Source organism: Kogia breviceps, chromosome 5 (genome assembly GCF_026419965.1).
Source record: "Kogia breviceps isolate mKogBre1 chromosome 5, mKogBre1 haplotype 1, whole genome shotgun sequence".
NCBI classification, from domain to species: domain Eukaryota; kingdom Metazoa; phylum Chordata; class Mammalia; order Artiodactyla; family Physeteridae; genus Kogia; species Kogia breviceps.
In genome coordinates, this window is record NC_081314.1 from 91,853,116 (window position 1) to 91,876,754 (window position 23,639).

Here is a 23,639-nt window from a genome sequence, read left to right on the forward strand (position 1 = left end):
TCACAAGCCCTACTCACTCCAGAATACTTTGTCCTCCTAGGCAAGTGTTGTCCACCTCTCAGCTCATTTGTCATAAAGTGCTCCTGGAAACCTCCCACATAGACAGCCTGACATCTGGAGAGCAGCAACGGGGGCAAGAGTGATGTGTGATGGGTCTGGTGTTGCACAACTAGTATCCCATCTTCTCTAACATGGTTTCTTCTAAGCTGCTTCCCCACGCTGCCCTGCCTGTTGCAGGTATGACGTCTCCATTACATTAGGACAAGCAGTAAGGCCTTTTGCACTTTGTTCCATTTCATTTCAAGGAGCTCCATGAGGGCAGGCCTGTATCTGCTTTGTTCACCATTAAACCCACAGTGCCCAGCCTACAGTAGGTGCTCAGCATATACTTGTTGAAGGAATGAAAGAACAAATGAGTGGCCAAACTTGAACCAACAATCAACTATAAGAATAACTTTAAAAATCTGTAATTCCTGTCCTCAATTTAATTTCTTTCATTTTTTAACCTTTCTATTGAGATAATTTACCTATAGTAGAATACATGCTTTTTGGTATACAGCTCTATGAATTATGAGAAATGCATATAGTCAGGTATGTCACCACCACCACAAGATACAGAACAATAACAAAAAAATTCCCTCCTGATCCTTGAAGATCAAACCTTCTCCTACCCCTTCTCTGGCCACCACTGATATGTTTTCTGTCCCTACAGTTTTGCCTCATCTTGAATGTCACAAAAGGTAGATATTAAATCTGGATTCTTCCACTCAGCATAATGCATTTGAGAATCATCTATGTTGTTGTATATATTAGTAGTCCATTCCTTTTTATTACTGGGCAGAATCCCATCGTGTGGATGTGACATAGTTTGTTTAGCCATTCACTACTTGAGATTATCTGGGTTATTTCCAGGGTTTTTTTTTCTGTTTTGTTTTGGGGTTTTTTTGGCAATTATGAGTAAAGCAGCTATAAACATACACATGCAGGTCCTTAGAGATCTTAATTTTTTATTTCTCTTGGGTAAATGCCTAAGAGTGGGGGTGCTAGGTTGTGTGGTAAGGCTATGTTTAACTTTATAAGAAACTGCCATATTCTTTTCCAAAGAGGCTAAACCATATTGCATTCCCATCTGTAGTATGTGAGACTTCTAGATGCTCCACTTCCTTGTCAGCACTTAGTTTTATCAGTTTTTGTTTTTGTTTTCAATGTTATCCATTCTAATAGATGTGCAAAAGTATTGCATTGTAGTTTTGATTTACATTATTACACCCCTAATGACTATGGTGTTGAGCATCTTTTCATGAATTTGTTTGACATCTGTATATTTTCTTTGATGAAGTATCTGTTCAAATATTGTCCCTATTTTGTTATTTGATGTTTGTTCTATTCTTAGTAAGTTTTGAGAGTTCTTTACACACTTTGGATAAAAATCTTTTTACCAGATGTATGTTTTGCTAATATTTTCTACTGGTCTATGGCTTGATTTTTAAGCTTTTTTGTTTTAAAACAAAGTTCCCCCCATCTGATGTTTCTAGGACTACAAAGTGCTTTAATAAGTTCAGGCATCTGCAGTGAAAAACCCCCATGGCCTGTTTACAATTGCAGATGGGGCTTCCCCATTTGTTCAAAACTCTCATTGACTAACGACTTCTGGTTAAGGGCAATAACCCAGTTGGTTCAGCCTCTGACATTTTAGGAAGTTGTGCATGCGTGCACTTCTGAATCTCCTCCCCCCAGGCTCCTCCTCTCCTCTGCAAAGGGATACTCTCCTCTCAGCTCTCTCTGCCCTGGTGGCCAAGCAACACAGCCCTGTCTCTAAGTCAGGAGCAGCACTTGTCAGAAGACAGGGCAAGACGAGGGGAAGGCACCAAGAGGACTGAGAGGATGGGGAACTCTCTGCTGAGGGAAAACAGGTGAGCCCAGACTCCCTAATGGGGAGCAGAGGAGATGGGTCTAGGCAATGTAGCCAGAAAGAGAAAAAGAGGTCTACTCTTCGGGAGAAAGCAATTGGGTAAGGGACTGACAAGAATGAAGTGCCTACTACGTGCCAGAGAACACGTTCAATTCCTTATAGGTTGGCCTTCTCCCCAGAATCACAGTGAGCAGCTGGTGGAGTACAGCTGAAAGGCAAGACTTTATCAAGGAAGTTCTGTGCAATAGCCTACCCCCTAAGAAATGGAACAACTTTCTGGGGGCCCGAAGGCTATGCTCTTCTGAGGTTAAAGACACCACCACCCTTTTAGTCACCATTAAAGTTCGAAATAAACAGCAAGCTTCCGGATAGCATAAGACCTTACCTGGTGCACATTCCCTGCAACAGGTAAGCAGAGGTCATTGAAATCGGTAGAGAACTTGGCTTAACTTTTCTGGGCCTCAGTTTCCTCATGATAACTGGAAATAATAACACAATACCTATGCTGGAGGGTTCTAGTGTGTGTGATGTTAGCATAGTACCTGAAACAGAGTAGGGTTCAATAATTAGAAGATATTATTTTTTTGGACCATCATCTTCATTAATGTCAAAGCAGCCATTGCAAAAATTAGTACCACCCAAAACAAGGGAATTCCTATGGTACAAAGTGAGGTGGTTTGGAGAAAATGAGCTAGCTGGGGAGTTGTGGGGGTGGTCTTTACAGGATTGTGTTTGGTGTCCCAGAGCTCAGTTCATGCCATTGAGAGCTAGAACATAGAATCCAAAAAGCCACCTGCCAAAAGGAGTCTTGGTGAACCCGAGGAATGTCTCCCAGCCCTCCCTGATGGTCAGTGTTGTCTGGGACTTCTCCTCCTCAGATCCTCACAGCCCTCAGTCTGAAACTCTAGCATTCTTCTATCAGATTATAAGTCCCTATTTTTATGTCTAGATGTGAGGTCCTCAAAAGTAGAGACTGTTTCTTATTCATCTTTGAATTTCTGTTTCCTAACATTGTTTCTGGCATATAGTAGGCACTCAATAAACACCGAATGAATGATTGGAAAGCTAAATAAATATTGTCTTGAAAAGAAAAGTAAAACAAAATACAGATATGATGTGACTGAGAAAGTTATGATTTATGTTACATTTGTAATTTTGTATTTTAGAACTTTGGTGAGGCAGTGAAGGATTGTGAGATTAATACATGTTAGTTGTAAAATAAATTGGAGAATAAATAAAGTATAAACAAGAAAATAAACTAGGAAGTCACAGTTATAACTACTTATAACATTAGAAGCATTATCTTTATTTTACTGTCTATATTTATCAGAGATGTGTATTTTTTCATCTGTGAAAAGCTAATATGCCTTTTCCCCGCTTTTGTTTTAGATTTTGGTCTACTTTGTTTTATTGATTATAAAAGCTATTTTTACTTTGAAGAAATTAGCCCTTTCTCATAAATATTACCAAAAATATTTTTGTCCAATCTGAGTGTCTTGTGCCATACAGAATTTTAATGTTTTTCTTATATATTTAAACATAATTGAATTAAATCTAGAAAGCTTTTTGGTTTCTACCAATTTATGCTTAAAATTATTTCCCCATCCCAAAAAAAGACAAATCCACAGTATAATTTTCATAGTTTTATTGCTTTACATTTAGCATCATACATTCCTTATATGGTGTCAGATAGAAATACATATTTTTCTACATAGTTACTCAGTTGACCCAGCATCTTCATTTCTATGCTGACTTAAAATGTCTTCCTTAATATACTCAAAAGTCTTATATTTACTTGGATATGATTTTCAACTTCACCTTTACCACCTGGTTATCATCCAGTCAGCACACTCCACCATGTCTCTCCAGATCAAATTTGTTACAAAAAGCAGGGAAATTCCCACCATCAGGCAGAATGGCACCGATTCCCTTCATGAGATGAGCTCAGAGTTTCAGAGGATGAATCTGCCAGAAGCAAACTGAGCTTCTCCCACTTATTCCCACTTGTCCTCAGACACCTTGCATAAATTTTTTAAGCTCAGTTTCTTCATGGGTAAGACATAGAATCATAATATCTACCTCATGGATTTATTCTGGGATTAAGTGAAATATAACATAGGAAATGTATATGTTACTTACATTTAGGAAGTAGTATGTATAGTAAGTAATATATATATAATAGTAAGTAGCATTTATAGTGTGTGTGCATATATATATCTGTGTATATATATATATATATATATATATATATATATATATATATATAGTAAGCACAAAGTAAATTGTGTTTAATTTTTAGTTTCTCTTTCTCTATACCCTAAACTCCCCACAAATAAAAAGATAGTTATACAGAAACCCAACCCAAACAATGAGCCAATTTATTTTCTTTATTTAATTATTTCCTTCCCTTTTATCCCATGTTCTCTGCCTTGGTGCTTTCTGTGAAAATTGCAATTTACATGAGACGAGGCCAATGCCCTTCTCGGTTCCTGTGTACAGTCCCTGAAACTGCATAGAGCGGATAAGCCTCTCTGTACACTGGTATTCTTGCAGTTGTCATGAGGCTGTCTGGACATTTGATTGGGGCCTGGTGGTGTATGGCAGTTGTTGGAGAACGTTGTGAGGGCTGTTCTATGGAAATGGAGGGGAGGTCAAATCAAGGACAGATTGAGGTATATGCTTTAGAAGGGCGTATTAACAGATGGGAGGGCAGCAAGAGGAAGCCGAGGCAATTCTGGGGTTACACACAAATAGCAGAAATGAAGAAAGCTGGAGAAAGTATCAAGCAAGGTGGGAAGCCTGAAAAGGAAAGACTTAGCTCATTCTTGGTATGTTGAGTTTTGGGTGGCAGCAGATCTCTCAAGAGACACCCTGGAATCTGGGAAATCAAAGCCCCAAACAGAGAACATCCAGGTGAGAGCAAATCCAACAAAACTTCTCCCAGGCTTTGCCTGTGAGGAATGAAGTCTGTCAGGTCCTGGACTTCACATACGCCCCAACGGAGGACCCTGCTTAGACGCAGCAGCAGTTGTACTGATAGTAAACGTGAAGACAAGACAAAAGACAAAAACACTCTGAAACCTTGGACAGAAGATGTGCCATTTTGCTAGGAATCTAGTGTAACTCCTAGCAGCTGGAAAGAAGACCCTTATTTCCTGTTGTCTCTTTGTCTGTTGATATCATGTACCTTTCTGCTCCAGCTGCATCCTGGCCATTTCAATTTAAGCTCTGAGTTTCTATTTCTGAGGTGACCACATCCTCCACATGGCTACAATTGTTGAAAGGGCTGTGCAGAGAGACACTTGTGATTACTGTGATGCTCTTAAACAAAGTCTTCCTCATCAATCCTTTCTGATCAGGACTTTTGAGTGTCAGGGAATTGCTAAAATATGGAAGAGTGTCCCTGGATCCAAGAAACCCGAAGTGTCGCAAAGCCAGTTCTGCTTGAAGAGTTATCTACACTTTCCCCATTGTTTCAGGTGAAGCTTTTGAAAGAGTATCAGTTAAAAAGCAACTACACAGCCAAAGCCTACAGACATTCCCCCAACACGGTGCTTTTCTTCGGTGCAAATTAAGGATCAAATATTTGGGGTGTATCATTGGACCTAGGTTAAAGTATACAGTCCAAAGGATGAAACAGACTGGAAGGGCCATGAGCATTAGAAGAAGGGAGAGACTGGGCAGACTGGAGCCAGGGAAGCTTTGTGTAAGAGACAGGAACCTGGAATTGCTGGCACATAGCCTGAACCTACCCCAGACCAAAACTCCAAACTGAAATGCAAGAATATATTGCAGAGAAGCTGACTGGGGGAAACAGTCAGTTTGAAAATAGCTTTTGTGCATATTTAACTTTATGTGACCCTTACAACTCCATGAAGTAAGCAGTCTAAGTATCCTCATTTTATACATAAAGAAACTGTGGCTCAGGGAGTACAGAGATATTGATCCAGTAGTAATGCAAAATTAATAATCTCCTTTCATCTCACTCTCATATCTCCTCAGTGAACCTGATTTCTTAGCATGAGTGTGATTTAGTGGTTTCCTTCCGGTGTTTCTTTAATGGCAGAAATAGGAGATATAAGCAAATGGGCTAAAGAACCCTGAACGAAGCCTGAAGAGGAGGAAGAACTACAGCCATACCTCTCAGCCCCAAAGGCTCTAATGGTACACAGACCCCAGAAGCTGTCAGAAGACTCAGCACGCTGGTGCCCACAGCCAAGCTCAAGTGCAGCAGCCTCTCTTCCACTGCCCTTTCCAAGGGAACTCCCTGAAAAAGCTCACTGGGGGAGATATTTTTGGATGGTGTTTTCCAAACATTTTTACATAGTGTTACTGGTACATGCAGTACTTTATAAAGGCCTTTCCCAGTCAACCGTGTAGGTAGTTAACTATGCCTCAGTTCAGAAAGATGCCCAGACTTAGCCTCAATGTCTGACTGCAGAGAGACCCTGAGCCTTTCTGCCATTAAAGAGATAACAAGTCCTGTTTGTATAGCTATACCTTGAGGTCAATCAGGCAGATCTGATGATCTGAGCCAGTTAGAGTTGCTCTGTTCTTAGCCACTCCTTCATTTATCAAATACTTATTGAAACTATATTTACTATGTACCAGACACTATGGCATATGCTGGTAATCTACATCGTGATGAACAGGCAAATATGGTCCCCAACCTTGTGAAACTCACCTTCTAGTGTAGGATATAAACAAGTGAGCAGAAAATTATAATAGAGTGTAAATAGGAGAAATTCAGAGTGCAGCGGGATCCTATGTAAATATTGCCTAATCGGTGCCTAGAAGAAATTTCTCAAATGTCCACACACTTTTACTTTGATAACTCTGTGTGTCCTTCATCACAAGAGGCCACATAAATCGCTGGAATTGGAGATAAGCAAGCCTTTTTTCCTTTGCTGGGAACACAGCAGAAAGTTCCTTCTCTGATTAGGAGTTGATAATGTCATATTTCCAAAGGTCCAATTAATGTCCTGGGAGGACGAAGCCATTCTGGTATGACAGATGTGTCCAAGTCACCTAGAATGAGTATTCTCTTGGGAGAGAAAAAAAAGGGGAGGTTTTCACAGAAGTGACAAAGGGAAGAGAGTCACCCTAACAAAGCTGCAGAAACTAAACTTGTGATTTGTGTCATCTCTTGGGTATTTTAGATGCTGGGACTGCCACATCGCTGGCGGGTGTTTCTGCCTTCCATGGTGAGTGGAGAACTGTTTTCAGGGGTTATTTCCCTATAAGCGTAGTTTCAATGTGGTATTTGCTGTAAGTTACCTGTGATTTACCCACTGTCTGTGGCCACAGTGGAAGCTGGCCACTAGCCCAGGCACCATCATCTGAGAGTCAGTCAGGGAAGTGACGCTTCGAGTTTGGTGAGAAACAGGAACAATAGTCTCATGGGTGGTTACACACTCTTCAAACGGGAAAGCCTCGGAAGCAAGGGTGAAACTGGCTATCAATGTAGAGAAAGCCCCCTTAATCACACTGCAAATCCCAGCGTCTACCTGGGACAGAAGCATGCATTTCTGTCCTTTGCACAGAGAACGTATAGCCAGGGTGACCATATAATTCATTGTCCAAACTGGGAAACTTTTGTGAGTGAAAAGGAGGCTAAAAATAGTTAAGCGTCACTAAATGATTGATAACACCATTAACTAAACTGTCTGTGTAAAGCAGGACATATGGTCTTTCTCCTTAGAGCAGATGTTGTCCTTGTCTCCTGTGATGATAACTGGCTGCCATTATATTTATACTGTGTTTTTCCGAGGGTCATCAGTACAGTGCAGTCACCTCTGTGCTCATACGGGAGGTGTTTGATTGCTTGCTTGCTTGTTTGTTTGGATACCATAGATTGAGATTGAGGTTGGGATTGGATATAACAATGGCTCCTTGATATAAAAGAAATTGAAATTTTGTCAGAAAAAAAACTCTCCAAAAAGTTAAGTAGAGGGGACTTCCCTGGTGGCACAGTGGTTAAGAATCCACCTGCCAATGCAGGGGACACGGGTTCGAGCCCTGTTCCTGGAAGACTCCACATGCCGCAGAGCAACTAAGCCCGTGCACCACAACTACTGAGCCTGCGCTCTAGAGCCCGTGCTCCGCAACACGAGAAGCCACCACAATGAGAAGCCCGCGCACGGCAACAGAGTAGCCCCCGCTCGCCGCAGCTAGAGAAAGCCCATGCACAGCAACGAAAATCCAACGCAGCCAATGAAAAAAAAAAAGTTTTGTATAACATAACCATAGTTCTCCATCTATAAATCAATTCCATACCAGCCTCAGAAAAAGGAGGAGGAAAGAGAAAAAGGGAAAGAGAGAAACACAAAGGAGTAGATTTCTATTCAGTCTTATCTTTAATTTTTTCTTTTTCCTATCCTCTTATTTCTCTGCTGAAGGAGGTATTATAAGAGGCTTATAACTTTAACAAAATGAGTTAAGCATAAGTTTTCATAGTTGAGTGTAACTCCCTTTGAGAGTTTCTGAATATTAAAACAACCGACCGATTTCCTTTTCTTTTATAGGAAAAAAGTGCACATTTTAAAAGTGAGACAAGACTCCCCAAAGCAAAGTAAGTCGTTGCTTTCATATCGTTTTTACTTTCGACAGACTTAGGTTTCCAAGCTGCCCCTTCCCTCTGTTCCCAAAGCTCCTTGGGCATATTTCTAGTCTAACACTCACACATTTGCTGCAATTTGTTCAATTGCGTGTCTCTTTTTCTCCACTAAATTGAGAGCTCATTGAGGCAGGAACCGGCTTACTGATCTCCATAGCCTTCTGTTATTTCCCGAGGTCTGCAGGCTGAAGGAGTTAAATGGGAACAATGAAAGCAAAAGGTGGAGGTGTGAGGCACATGTAAGGAACTGCAAGGAGGCCAGTGTGGGCACAGAGGAGGGGCAGGGCCTTGGGGTCAAGTTTAGGGTTAGGGTTTTTGTCTTGAGAGCTACAGGAGGCGCTGAAAGGCTTTAAACAAGGGCCAAGTATGACCACATTTGCATTAAAGACATCACCCAGTTTGCTGTTCAGAGAACAGATTGTAGGAGGAAGTGGCAAAAAGAGCGGATGCTGGAAGACCACTTAGGAGGCTGATGCAATGGTCTCTGGTGACTGAACAGGGCTAAAGTTAAGGTAAGAAAAGCATTTGAAGGAGAGGGTGGTGAAGAGTGTCATGTGTAAGGGGGGAAGCAAAGGAAGTACAGGCCTGAGGACAGGCCACAACGTTTCTGAAGAAGAAAAACAAATGAGTTTTGCCTTTGCCTTCCTGGGTTTAAAGAGGAGAGCCTAGTTCATTCACTCTGACTCTGAAAACTGAGCCCTATTGGCATGTAAATAAGTCATACAGCCCTCCCACCCCTAGCCTTTTCACCCAGGGGAATTGTGGGTGCAGGAAACCCCAATCTCCATCACAGCGAGACAGAAATAGAAATAGACCTCTAACGGTAGAAATAAGACCTCTAATGCCGAAACTCACAGACCCTTTTCTTTTTTAAAATTTTATTGAAGTTATTGACTTACGTTATACTAGTTTCAGGTGCACAACGTAGTGATTTGATATATATACCATATATATCAAATATATATAATACACCATCACCATACAAAATTATTATAGTACTATTCACAATATTCCCTATACTTCATATTATGTTCTCATGACTTATTTTATAACTGGACGTTTGTACCTCTTAATCTCGGTCACCTATTAACTCCCACCCCCGCCCCCTCCCCTCTGGTAACCACCAGTTTGTCCTCAGTATCTATGAGTCTGTTTGTATTTTGTTATGTTTGTTCGTTTGTTTTGTTTTTTAGATTCTACATATAAGTGAAATCATGCAATATTTTTCTTTCTCTGTCTGACTTATTTAACTCAGCATAATACCCTCTAGATTCATCCATGTTGCTGCAAATGGCAAGATTTCATTCTCCTTATGGCTGAGTAATATTTCATGTATATACATATACCACATCTTCTTTATCCATTCATCTACTGAGGGACACTTAGGTTGCTTCCCTGTCTTGGCTGTTGTAAATAATGCTGCAGTGAACATTGGGGTGCATATATCTTTTCAAATTAGTTCTTTGTTTTCTTCAGATCAATACTCAGAAGTGGAATTACTGGATCGTATGGTAGTTGTATATTTAATATTTTGAGGAAACTCCATACTGTTTTCCATAGAGGTTGCAGCAAGTTACAATCCCACCAACAGTGCAAAAAATTCCCATTTCTCCACATCCTTGACAACAGCTGTTATTTGTTATTTTTAATTAATATCCAGTATAGTAGTATAGTATTTGTACCATAGTACTACTATAGTAATAGCATACTATAGTAGTGTAATATAGTTTGAAATCACCAAACATGATACCTCCAGCTTTGCTTTGCTTTTCTCAAGACTGCTCAGCTATTCTGCATCTTTTGAGGTTTCATACAAACTTTAGGATCATTTATTCAAGTTCTGTGAAAAACAGTATTAGTTTTTCCAATCCATGAGCACAGTATATCTTTCCATTTTTTGTGCATGGTCTTCAATTTCTTTCATCTATGTCTTATAGTTTTCAAAGTACAAGTCTTTTACTTCCTGGGTTAGATGTATTCTAGGTATTTTATTCTTCTTGATACAATTGTAAATAGGATTGTTTTCTTAATTCTTTTTCTGGTAGTTTGCTACTAATGTATAGAAATGCAACAGATTTCTGTATGTTAATTGTATATCCTGCAACTTTACTGAATTTATTAGTTCTAATAGTTTTTTGGTGGCATCTTTAGGGTTTTCTATATATAGTATTATATCATCTGCAAAGAGTGACAGTTTTACTTTTTCCCTTCTAATTTGCATGCCCTTTATCTCTTTTTTCTGTCTGGTTGCTGGGGCTAGACTTCCAATATTATGATGAATAAAAGTGGTGAGTGTTGGGCATACTTGTCTTGTTTCTGATCTTAAAGGAAAAGATTTCAGCTTCTCATCATCGAGCATGATGTGGCTGTGAGCTTGATGTATATGGCCTTTATGCTGAGGTATATTCCCTCTATATTCAGTTTGTTGAGAGTTTTTATCATAATAGATGTTAAATTTTGTCAAATGTTTTGTCTGCATCTATTGAGGTGATCATATGATTTTTATCCTTCATTTTGTTAATGTGGTATATCACATTGATTGATCTGTGGATATCGAATTATTCTTGCATCCCTGGAATAAATTCCACTTGACCACAGTGTATGATCCTTTTGATGTATTGTTGAATTTAGTTTGTTAATATTTTGTTGAGTATTTTTGCATCTAAGTTCATCAGCAATATTGGCCTGTACTTTGTTTTTTTTTTCTGTGGTGTCTGGTTTTGGTATCAGGGTAATGCAGGCCTTATAAAATGAGCATGGAAGCATTCAATATTTTGGAAGAGTTTGAGAAGACTAGGTATTAACTCTTCTTTAAATGTCTGGTAGAATTCACCTGTGAAGCAGTCTCACCCTAAACTTTTTTTTGTTGGGAGTTTTTTGATTACTGATGCTACTGATACTAGTAATTGGTCTGTTCATTTTTTTCTATATCTTTATGGATCAGTCTTGGAAGATTGGATGTTTCTAGGAATTATCCATCTCTTTTAGATTGTCCAGTTTCTTGGTTTACTTGTAGTTGTCTCTTGTGATTGTGTGTGTGTGTTTGTGTCTGTGTGTGTGTGTATCAGTTAGTTTTAAGCTGATAGCTACTTTAGTTTGAATGCATTCTAAAAGCACTATATTTTTACTGCCCCCCATCTGTTTATGTTATTGTCATCATATTTCACATTTTTATTCTGTGTATCCCTTAACTTCTTATCGTAGTTACAGTCGATTTTACTACTTTGGTCTTTTAACCTTCATAGTAGCTTCTTAAGCGGCTGTTCCACTGGCTTTAATATGTATTTGCCTTTACCAGTGAGATATTTTCTTTCGTATAGTGTCTTATTTTTAGTTATAATCTTTTATTTTCTGCTTAAAGAAGACCCTTAAACATTTCCTGTAAGGCCAGTCTAGTGGTGATCAACTCCTTTAGTTTTTGCTTGTCTGGGAAATTTTACCTCTCCTTCAATTCTGAATAATAACCTTGCTGGGTAGAGCTTTCTTGGGTTGTTAAGGTTTTTCCTTTCAGCACTTTAAATATATCATGCCACTCCCCTCTGGCCTGCAAAATTTCTGCTAAAAAATCAGCTGATAGTCTTATAAGAGCTCCCTTGATGTGACTTGCTGTTTTTTTTTCTTGCTGCCTTTTCTCTCTTTAACTTTTGCCATTTTAATTATGATATGTCTTGGTGTGGATCTCTTTGGGTTCATCTTGTTGCTTCCTGGACCTGGATGTCTGTTTCCTTCACCAGATTAGGGAAGTTTTCAGCCATTATTTCTTTAAATACATTTTCTGCCTCTTTCTCTCACTCTTCTCCTTCAGGGACCCCTATAATGTGAATGTTAGTTTGCTTGATGTTTTTCCCAGAGATTCCTTAAACTATCCTCATTTTTTAAAATTATTTTTCCCTTTTGCTGTTCTGATTGGGTGATTTTCCACTCTTCTGTCTTCTGATCACTGATCCTTTCCTCTGTATCATCTAATCTATTGTTGATTCCCTCTAGTGTATTTTTCATTCCAGTCATAGTATTCTTCATCTCCGACTGGTCTTCTTTCTTACATTTTCTAATTCCCTGTGGAGGTTTTCACTGTGTTTTCACTCCATTCTTCTCGTGAGTTTGGTCAGCATCTTTCTGATCATTATTTTGAACTCTATAAGATAAAAGACTTATCTTCATTTCATTAGGGTTTATATCTGGGGGGTAATTTTGTTCTTTCATTTGGAACATTCCTCTGTCTCCTCGTTTTGTTTGATCTCCTGTGTTTATTTCTATGAATTAGTCAAAACAGCTACCTCTCCCAGTCTTGCAGTCATGGCCTTGTGCAGGAGTAGCCTCTGTGTAGACTGTATGTGCTGGGCAGCTCTGGTGGGATGGCTGGAGCTGGGGTAGGAGTCGGGGGTGGAGAGCCGGAGTGCACCCCCTTGGTGTTGCTTTTGGGAGATGGCTGGAGCTTCTGTGGGCCTGAAGCATGCAGGAGCAATCTTGGCAGCCTGGCTGGAGCACCTGGACTATGTTCCCATCTGTGCTATCAAGGTCAAGGAAGAATGCAAAAAATGGTGCTCTCCAGTGCCTTTGAACCTGAGGAGTGTTCCAGTAGTTCCCTGCCCATTTGGCAGATGCTCTAGGGGTAGTAAATGGATTTCTTCACATAGAGTCTAGGTGCCTTTAAACCACTATTCTTATTGCTGTGCCCCACCCCTGGCGGGGGGGATGTTAATGTACGCATGCGTCCCTCAGTGATACTCCTCCCTCCTACAGGTTGCTGTAACAAGGACGGGGTTCCTGTCCATACCGTCTCTCCTACCCATCTCTATTTGGTCCTTCTGTCATTTATTGTGCAAAGCTGTTCAGTCAGTCCTCAGTTCTACTTTAGAAAGAATTGCTCTATATGTAGGTGTAGATTTGGTGTGTTCATGGGAGGTGCTGATTGTAGGGTCTTCCTACGCCACCATCTTGGATCCCCACAGACCCTTTTCTTGCAGTGATAGTCACGGAAGTCCTAGATAGCCAGGTGAATTTATAGAGATGTGAGAATCTAGAATGTCAGTACTGAGGGAATATAAATCTTTACACATCAAGGTGGCCTGCATCAGCACAGCCACCTCCCACGTCGGGTGATATCATGAGGCTTCTTTGTGAATTCTCATGTTTATTTATTGAGCTAGTGTGTTTGCCTCTTTGCTGAGTGGCCAGAGTCACCTGCTTTTAAGTACACTGGCTTTTGAAAAATTGGTCTGCTTATGTTTGTTTCTGCCAGCAGTCTCAAAAATGGGAGAGTTCAGTTTAAGAGTTTCTCTGTAAAGCTTTCCTTGAGCACCAGCTTCCACACTGCCATCATCCCCTGTCACCTACAGTAGAAATGACAGCTTTCCTCTGCATTGTGGACCTCTCTTAGGTCCTTGTCTGCCTCCTATGCATGCCTGTGAGCCCCTTGAGGACAGGGACTGTCTGATTCTTCTTTGTCTCCCCAGTTCCTGGTACAGGGTAGACATGCAACAAATTTTAGGTAAGGAAGGACACAGAAGGAAAGGAGTGAGGAAGGGAGGGAAGTGTGATTTCCTATCCAAAGACCCACTGAATGTGTTTCCCTCCACTCAGCATCTCAGCACAGCTCTGGCTGTTTCTTGTCTAGATGGCCCTGTCACTCCCCAGGGATGTGTTGAAGATCAGGATAGCTTGAGGAAGACTACCCCTGCTGTTCCTTGGCTCTCTGGTTGCTTATCTTTCAGTGCTCCTCTCCTCCCCTCCCAGAAATCTCCCCATGACCTGAAATTCATTAAGTGTATTTTCTTTCTCCAGATGAAGAAACAACATCTGCTCCCATTCAGGTAATGCAAACATTTCTGAGACTTTTTCTGAGATGACAGTAGAAATGCAGACACCTCAGATAGCAGGAGAAGACCTCCAAGACCCCTTCTGACATTAATATTGAATTATTTAGACACCAGTGCTTGTGAGCCCAGGGACATATGCAGAGCCTGACAGCAGAAGCAACAGCCATCTCTGTTGCACAATTTATTGAAAGGAACTAATATTTATTGAGTACTTGGTTTATGCCATGCAGTGGGCTGAGCGCTTCACGTGCATCATCTCATGTAGCTGTCACAACAACCCTATAAGATTTGTACTATTATTTTCCTACCCATTTTACAGATGAGAAAACTGAGACATTAAGTGATGTTCCTTCAAAGCCAAACAGCTGACAAGATGGCAGGGGCATGATTCAAAAACAAGTCTCACTCCCAAATCCATGCTCTTTCTCCTGTGCCTTGCTGTTTTGCTTTTTATCTCCTGAGATTTCACTGAATGAGACCTTCTCTTAAGTGGATTCTCTTTTTAATAATGCAGATATCTCTAGAATGGGTGGTTAAATATCATAACCCAAGCACTATAAGGTGTCTTCAGATTGTTCTCTTATATAAGAATGAGCAGCCCCAGGGTCCTGAGACTTTGGGAATTACATAGTGTGGGCTGGGGTCACTCTGGGACGTGGGGCAGAGAATGCATGCCTGAGTAGGCTGAGTTCTCTGAGCAGCATGAGAACTCTGGCAGCCTGGACTAGTGGTTGGGCTGGGGCAGCCATTTAGGAAAACCAGACAAAAGAGATGGAAGGGAAGCGGCCGTGGAAGACAGACTTTGCCCAAGGCTGAACCTCTGTTGAGACGAAGTATAAAGGGAATGGCAAGAGGCCAGGTCTTGATGATGGCTGTCCTTTGACCAGCAGGAGAATGTTGACCAGGGCTCCTCGGAGGATCTGTGCTACACCCTCATCAACCACAGCGTCCTCGGGAAAAGGCCATCAGGGAACGCTGCTGAGGAGTGCTATGAGAACGTTTCCCTCAAGGCTGAGAGACCCAGAGAGTCGCTGGGCGGAAATGGGACTGAGTATTCGCTTCTTCGTGTACCTTCCGCCCCTAGGCATCCGTCCTCCCCAGGAGATGAATATAAATTTCTCATGCCCAGTAGAATCTTCTCTGACTCCCTGATATAGCCACATCCACTTATGCCCCTTCTCAGGCTCAATCTTGTCATTTCTAATGAAGTGATTGCATCAGCACTTAATACCAGCAAATAAAAGCCAGGGATGGGGAGCTCTGGTTGAAGCAGGCATGGGGCACAAAGCCCTTTCAGCTTATCTCCCCTCAACACACACACAACGGCCCTCTCTATAGGGGTCGCTGGAGGGTGTAGTTTGCAAGCCTCAGGGCCTCCTAGATCCTTCTCAATGTCCAACATCCAAAGATCAAGCAACTATCCCAAACACCCACTCTTTGAGAAGGAAGTGACCATCTTCGGTTCTAAGTGGCTTTAAGAAATGGGCCAAAAAAAAAAAAAAAAAGAAATGGGCCATTCTACTCAGTGGTGGGAAGAACCCCCTGGTCCCCTGCTCCTCTGTTCAGGTTCTTCCTATAAAATGTCCACATGACTGTCCTCTGATGTCACAGGGAAGCTTCACCCATCATAGTAAGTGCAACCAAAGGGGAGTCCTCATTCCACACGTGTGGGTAGACCCAGCTCCTCACTCATAGCCTTCCGGATAGGCACCTGTGGCGTTCCTCTTACTCCACACCTCTAAGCAGTGTCCTTCGCAGAGCGTCCTTTGACTCATTGGATCTTTTGGTGTGGCTGGTTACATGGGTTGAATTAGTAAGTTCCAGGCCAAGTTTTTATATATTTTTTATATATTTTTAATCCATATTTTTTAACTTTGTATTTCTCCCTAGAAATCTTAGGAAAATCATAGCATCAGAGAAGGATAGGGTAGATCATTAGAGATCCTTTAATCCCATTATTTTTTCTGGCTCAAAGAGGATAACTAGCTCAAAGCAACATGTCAGAACTTTACCTAGAGCCTGATTTCCTGGCTTCCAATTCAGTGCTCTTCCAATATACTACATAGAAGGGCCTCTACTACAGGGTATATGTATGTGTTAAATAATATGCCATGTATAAACTATGAATAGTGTCCACATTGGAAAAATCACACACACACACCCCTCTTCTCTAATGAGCATTTCTCCCTATGCCCCAATTATTTATTTTCCCTTATCTTTCTTTTAGTGTTTCTACAATTATGCCTATCCCCTAAAACAGGGGTGAGCACGCTATGGCCCACAGGCCAAATCTGGCCGACTCGTTGTTTTGGTAAATAAAATGTCACTGGCCCACAGCCCGCTCATTTGTCTATGTACTGTCTGTGGTTTCTCAACCTCAAGAGAATTGAAAGGTTGTGATGCACACTGTAGGTCCTGCAAAGCCAAAAATATTTATTTTGGGGCCCTTTTCAGAAAAAAAAAGCTTGCAGACCCCTTCCTTAAATAATCATAACTACAGATAAACTAAACAAAAGTGTGTTCGGGTATTGGTGTAACCTGTAAGAGCTAGTACCAATAAAATGATATGGAAATATTAAACCACAAATTAGGGTGAGAGCAAGAACAATTAGCAAATTAGACTATTTCTATATGCACACCTGTGTTCTCAACTTCCTGTTTTATTTGACCCATAGCTATTGTCCTAATTTTAGGGGTGTTAAAATAGTAAAAAGTTTGTTGAGATAAGCAGTAGATGCATTATGAGTTTAATTACTGTTTTGTTCCCCAACCAAACCAAAGTTAAATAATTTTGCTATTTAAAGTGTGCTAGGGGCCCAGCAGGGATAAATCCAGTGGCTTAAGGTTGGATGTGTCAACACAGGTTTGCTGAGACTTCAGCCAGTTGATGGTCTTGATCTAAGAGCCAATCACATCTTAATATCTTATACTCCACTAACTTCCTATTTTTAGCAAAATTTTTCCACATGGAATCCTAACTTTGACCTTTGGCCGGGATTCACTCAAGTTCAAAAGGAGATATGCATGATAGCAGGGAATACAGTACAAGATGTAACATGGCTTAGGGCAAAGAATGTGGCTACTGGAGTCAGATAATCAATGATTCGAATCCTTGTTCCCGTTCTTCCTCTGAGAACTTGAGCATGTAGATTGGAGGCTCAGTTCCATCACCCATAAGCAGGAGGATTATGTTCGATGTATGTACATCATCTGTCACAGATTCTGAACAAATGATATCAAAGAGTAAAGGGATACAAAACTCTTTATGATGTCTATAGAAAATCATGTGCTGACGTGCCTGGTGATGCAGGGCCACCTGGCAGTCTTCCAGTGAGGCAGAAACACAAAATTGCTGGGGTTTACACTGGGATTTTTCACTTGGACGTTGGACCACTGTTGAAGTTGATTGGTTTAAATATTCTTAGTACAACATGATAAGTTGTAGTTGTTTGAGTCTTACCCCATGAAAGAATTACTTGTCCCAAATATGTTTTATAGAGAACATGTTAAGTATAAATGCTTAAACAAAGAAAATTGTTCTTATAATGAAATTTAGAGGGATTCTGAAAGGGAATTATTTCTGAGCAGGAGAATGCTTTGGGAGTGCTTTGAAATACCTACTAGGGCTGTATATAATGCTGATCTATTTTCCATAGATTTCAGGATTTCTGATGAAAGCAGGGTACCCTCTTTACAGAAAATGTACATTCACACACACACACACAAACACACACACACAAATATCTGTATACAATTTCAAGGGGTTGGGGATGCAACCCCTAAGGTAAAGAATTCCTGTTCTTGATAAGAAACTGAGACTGAGGATTTAAATTGGTCCCTTAAGTCACGTATATAATCAGAAAATTCCCCTCCCTGATGTTGATCTTAAAACTAGACATAGCCTAAGTTCACAGAGGCATATTTTATGCAGTATCTGCAGGCTTTGTGGTTTCTGCTTTAAGTTCATACTAGTAGCTAGAAATAATCTCTTAGTCTGTGAATAAATTCTTACATAGAACAGAAGAGAGGTACAAGAAAAAGACAAAGATAGGTCAGGAAAACCTACCGTTGACAACAAATAAATTCAAATGCTCACGTTTTTAAGACAACCTTGGGTGACAGTTGCTTCAACTATGCTCAGGAACGGAAAGGCATAGGTAGAACAGGGAAGTTGAGTCCCCAAGGTTCCACAGGAGCCTTCAGAGAAGAAGGAGATTCTGTTTATGTTTATCTGACTCTGTTCTTTTCCAAGCCAACCTACAGATTTCAGAAAGCTACTTGAAAGCCACTTGATCTGACTGTGCCTCGGTTCTGTCAACTGTTAAATGGATCTGTGTTAGTCTCTCCCCCTTTCCTAACAGAGGGTTCCTTTGCGAGGCACTGGGTGAAGCGTTGAGTGGTCGTTATCACCCCAGAGAGTCTTGTACAGTCTGACAATCACAGCTCTCAACCCATCCCTTCCCCCTCACCATCTGTGCTCCTCATGGATTCCCAGATGGTAGCCAAGCCTGAACTGAGCATGACCCTGGGTTGCCCACCAGTTAGAGGCCATTGATCATGTGTGGTTGCCCACTAGGCTGGACTTTGCTCCCCAACACTGTGGAATTCTGGGCTGGTCCTTCCACCTCTCCAGACCTTGGTTTCCTAACTATAAGATGAGAGGGCTGCCTTCTGTTACTAAGAGGATAATGAACTTTAATCATAAAGGAAAGATTGCTGCTAGCAATGCATTAATAGTGTGAATTAGCTTATTTTAAAACAATGAAACAGTAATGGGAGCAGAGAAGGGAAGACACAGAGATTTCTCCCATTTTTCTCAGCACTAATCAGACTCTGAATAGGGCAGAATCCATGTCCAGAGTCCACATCTAAAGGGGAAAGGAGAAAACATGCAGCTCATCCTAAGACACAAACATGTGTAAAGGAAAGCAAATCTGTTTATTCACATCCCACCATTGCTTCAAGGTTCAGCTCCAGTCCTACTTCCTAGGCAAAGCCTTCTCCAATTAAACTATACTTTTCACCCTTTTCTCTGACCATCACACAACCCTGCAGTTTGTCTTTATTTATTCTTAACACCTATTTTTTCCTGCTGTTTCCTGTTTCATCTGTGCAGAGCCTGACACCCTAATAAGACCAGTGGCTTTTTTCCTTATTATCATCCTCTTTTTCATTGGTATATTCTATAGTCTTTTGCAACACAGATCATTAAAAAATCTGCAGAACTAAGTTAAATTGAAAGGGAGAAAAGAATAGGACACATGGCTAGAATTTTTGTCAGTAATGGGAGGAGGGGCAGGTTCCACTGTATCCTTTCTGCCTGTACCTAAGTGACTCCCAGAAAAAAACAGGTTTTTTTTCTCAAATCCTTCAGTGAGGGACTTCCCTGGTGGTCCAGTGGTTAAGACTCTGCTCTTCCACTGCTGAGGGCCTGGGTCAGATCCCTGGTGGGGGAACTAGGATCCCACAAGCCGTGTGGCCAAACAAAACAAAGCAAAACAAAACAGAACAAAACAAAACAAACAAAAAAAGCCTTTCAGTGATACTACAGATATTCGTTGAAACCTTCTTATGTACCTTCATTATGCTCGTCATGAAGATGTCTGATAGCCAATCAATTCATCTCCTATAGCACAACAGTATATAAGTGCCATTTTCCCCCAAACACCTCAAAATGCTCTAGTCACAAAGTTCAGTTCTTTCCACACCATTTGGGCAGAAGAGTCAAACTAATGGAAAATCCTCTCTATGACTTTCACGTGGTCAGAATCCAAGACAAGGTGCCTGCATCTTGGTGGTTTCCAAAAGGGAAGGGAAGATCAGAACCAAACCCGGTCCTGCCTCCAGACAGGAAACAGCCCTTCCTTCCAGCCTCAGGCTCTTCAGACACCTGGTCCTGCCTGCGGGGCCCCGGGGGGAAGTGGAGAGGAGATACGGCTCCCCTGCTCCCCTGGCAACAGGAACAGGGAGAGGAAGACACAGGCCAGCCCAGTTCAATCTTATTCACTCAGAAGGGGACGCTGCCCTTGGGGAAATGAAAAGGTCACTTCCAACACCATTTACTGCAAGAACATGCCAACCCAAATCCTGGCCCTGGAGAGTCAAACCCTACGCAGCAAAGGTCAACATGGCAATGCAGAGGCAAAAATAAAGTTCTTCATTATTTTCTTAAAAGTACAAACATGAAGGTTTAGGCTTGACATATAAAATAAGAGGAAGAAGGGAAATACACCTGTTTCACTAGTTGGAGGAACTGTCCTCAAAATGAAACACCGACATATGATAAATGTTACCTTTTAGTTAAATAACAAAGCACATTCACATTATGCAGGGTCCTGGGTCATAAAGAGCCCCAGGCAAATCTAGCCTGAGACTCTTACTCCCAACACATCCCAGAATGCAGCTGCCCCCAGCCTGACATCCACCCAGGGCCAATTTAACTGAGATACTGAGGCTGAGAACCTCTCATTACATGACCACAAAACTCTCCTGGAAATTTCCAGCAAAGCCATTTTCCTAACAAGACACCTCGTTCCCTCATGACAGGTAATTCTATACCCGTAGACGACCAATAGAGTCGCTCTTGTTCACTCCACCCTCACCCCTCCAAAAGGATCTGACGTTAAACTTCCAGCAGTTTATTTCTGAGTGTGGTTCTTCCTGTTTCCTAACCATCTTCAATAAGATACACAATCAGTGCCTGAAGACACTGAATCCTACGGGAAGGCTAGTGACTCTGGACAACAAAAACCAACATGTACTACCTAGAGGAGTCTTAATGATTCTCTGATGAAAGTTAATGAAAATATAAATGGAGAAACTATCCAAAATGAGAGTCGTGTGTTCAAAACTAACATGGACCCGTGTTTCCGTAACAGGTGTTCAGGAGTTGCAGGAACTATACACAGAAGGGAAATAAGAAACACACACCTCATTTCTGTAGCTCTACATAACATTGGATGGAGTGCCAAGGCTAGTTTGCTGAGATATGCGGCTATGGAAGGAGACACAGACGATGCTGCTCACATCTGGTGAAATGCTTGCCTCCTCCTCATAGCCTTGCTTGGAGGTAGATCAGACATCGGGGTGGGACGGAGGATTTCAGGGAGCGATTGGCTCGGCTCTCCCTCACCTCGCCTCTCCCCGTTCTCTCGCCACGGGCTCAGGCTGGCGGGATCCTGCCTCAAAGGCCACCCTTACCCTGAAGAGAGGGTGTCCACGTGTGGGTGGAGGCAGAGAGCGCTTCAAGAACAGCAGCGACCTGGCCCTGCAGGTCCACCTGCTGCCTGGTCACCCCGCCCCATCTGGACCCAGCTGGGGCAGCCATGGGTTTTTTTTTTGCTGGACGTAGTGCCAGACTCTTAACTGTGCAGAATCAGGAGAAAAAGGGCCGTCTCCAGCCCTGTAGTCACTGTGAGTGCTTCTACGTTAATTCACAGGATCTCTTCTGTAAAACGGAATGAATTCTCCTCATCCCAAAGTTCAGTGGAGTGCTGCTTTCAGACACAGATCGACCTTGACCACTTCACTCTGAAAAGAAAATACAAAGTCACCATTTTTTAAAAAGCATGGTTATTCTAAACATTTATGTTTTTATCTTATTTCATTGGGTTTGATTATAAACTAATGTAAAAGTGGAATATCTGTAAATTCCTAACAGAGGAGGTTTACTCTTCAGGGATCTCACACACACATGTGCGCACACACACACGCACACACATGCGCGCACACGCAGAGGCACACAACTCTGAATTCCTTTCAAAAGGCAAATTACATTGTTTGCTTATTTGCTTCGGTATGATTCATGATAAATAACATTTTGACGAGGGCTTTTGGATACAGAGGACATTTTAAGTCTTTTTTTCATAATCTAACCATAAAAATACCGCTAAATTTTCATTTTTAATACAGCACAATATTCAGTGAGACATTTTGATGAGGGAAATGGCACACAGTTGGCCTGACTAAAGCAGAGGTACCCAGGCAATGTCTCGGGACAGGACATAGGGGACCCACGTGCGCCACAGCAGGGTTCTGGCAGTTGATGTTCGGGGCTGGATCATTCTTTACCATCAGGAGCTGTCCTGTGCATTGTAAGAGGTTTAGCAAAATCTTTCTCGCCTCTTCCCACTAGATGCTAGTTTCCCACCAACACCCCCAATTGTGACAACTAAAATGTCTCTAGACTTTGCCAAATACCTCGGAGCGGGCAAAATTGTCCTGGCTGAGAAGCAGTGCTCTTTGGCTAAACTCTGTGTTTCCTGGGGAATCTACAAACCACCTAAATGTTCTCCCTGGACATCCCAGGCAGTCCTTTCAAGGACAGAATGCATACACTGGCCTCTCTGCCAGCAGCCGGCCCATCCATTTACCCCAAATGTGTGCAAACAGAGATTCACTATTCTCATTGCCTAGAGCTTTTTCTTCTTCTCTCTCACATTAATCAGTTTTTGCTTTTGTTCCTTACTCAATCTACTGGTTAACTCCTTCACATGTCAGAAAACACTACAAAATAACTTACCCCACGTCCAAAATAACTCATGCAGCTGTTTTACATTGTAAAACAGATTTCCCCTCCCTGTCCCTGGACCCCTCCCTCCACTAGGTGAAGAAGCTCAAAGGTAGGAGGGAGGTGGGGGCAGTGATCCAATAAAAAAAATTCCCTTAACCTTGAGGACATTATGCCAAGTGAAATAAGTCAGACAGAGAAAGACAGATACTGCAGGATCTCACTTATATGTGGAATCTTAAAAAACCAAACTCATAGAAAAACAGATCAGATTGGTGGTTGCCAGGGGTGGGGTGTGGAGGAGGGGGAATTGGATGAAGGTGGTCAAAAGGCACAAACTTCCTATTATTACAAGATAAATCAGTCCTGGGGATGCAATGTACAGCACGGTGACTATCATTAACACTGCTGCACTGTACCTTTGAAAGCTGCTAAGAGAGTAGATCCCCAAAGTTCTCCTAATGAGGGAAAAGAAACTTTTGTAACTATACGAGGTGATGATGACGGCTGTTAACTACTAGCCTGTGCTCCGCAGCGGGAGAGGCCACAGCAGTGAGAGGCCCGCGTCCACTTCCACTTTCCGTCCCCAAGAATCAAGCGTCATCACAATAAATGCCTCTTGTCACACCGTGTGGTAACGTGTGTGCTTTATAATCTGTTGCACTCTCCTGACCCTCGGCTGCTGGCCCCGTGCCTGCTGCTCACCACACCTCCTTCTCGTTCACCTTTTCCATTCACTCAACTAGTATTTACCACTGCTGATGTGCAGAGTGTTTCTGATGG

The 23,639-nt window shown here is 41.7% G+C and overlaps 2 protein-coding genes across 4 annotated transcripts in view; one reads left to right on the forward strand and one right to left on the reverse strand.

The window, feature by feature from the left end:
* Nucleotides 1–1,783: 1,783 nt before the first annotated feature.
* On the forward strand, nucleotides 1,784–17,869 carry GCSAM (germinal center associated signaling and motility). Its single transcript, XM_067035359.1, has 5 exons — nucleotides 1,784–1,913; nucleotides 7,072–7,116; nucleotides 8,437–8,483; nucleotides 14,313–14,341; nucleotides 15,238–17,869. The coding sequence occupies exons 1-5, from the start codon at nucleotides 1,885–1,887 to the stop codon at nucleotides 15,502–15,504; spliced, it is 417 nt and encodes a 138-aa protein (XP_066891460.1). The 5' UTR covers nucleotides 1,784–1,884; the 3' UTR covers nucleotides 15,505–17,869.
* A 1,398-nt stretch (nucleotides 17,870–19,267) lies between these two features.
* C5H3orf52 (chromosome 5 C3orf52 homolog) overlaps nucleotides 19,268–23,639 on the reverse strand; it is a 31,961-nt gene continuing 27,589 nt past the window's right edge. For all 3 annotated transcript variants that reach the window (XM_067035357.1, XM_059064921.2, XM_067035358.1), the window contains exon 6: nucleotides 19,268–21,877. In XM_067035357.1, the coding sequence (XP_066891458.1) occupies nucleotides 21,873–21,877 (5 nt within the window). In that variant the 3' untranslated portion in view covers nucleotides 19,268–21,872. The remainder of the gene's footprint in view (nucleotides 21,878–23,639) is intronic.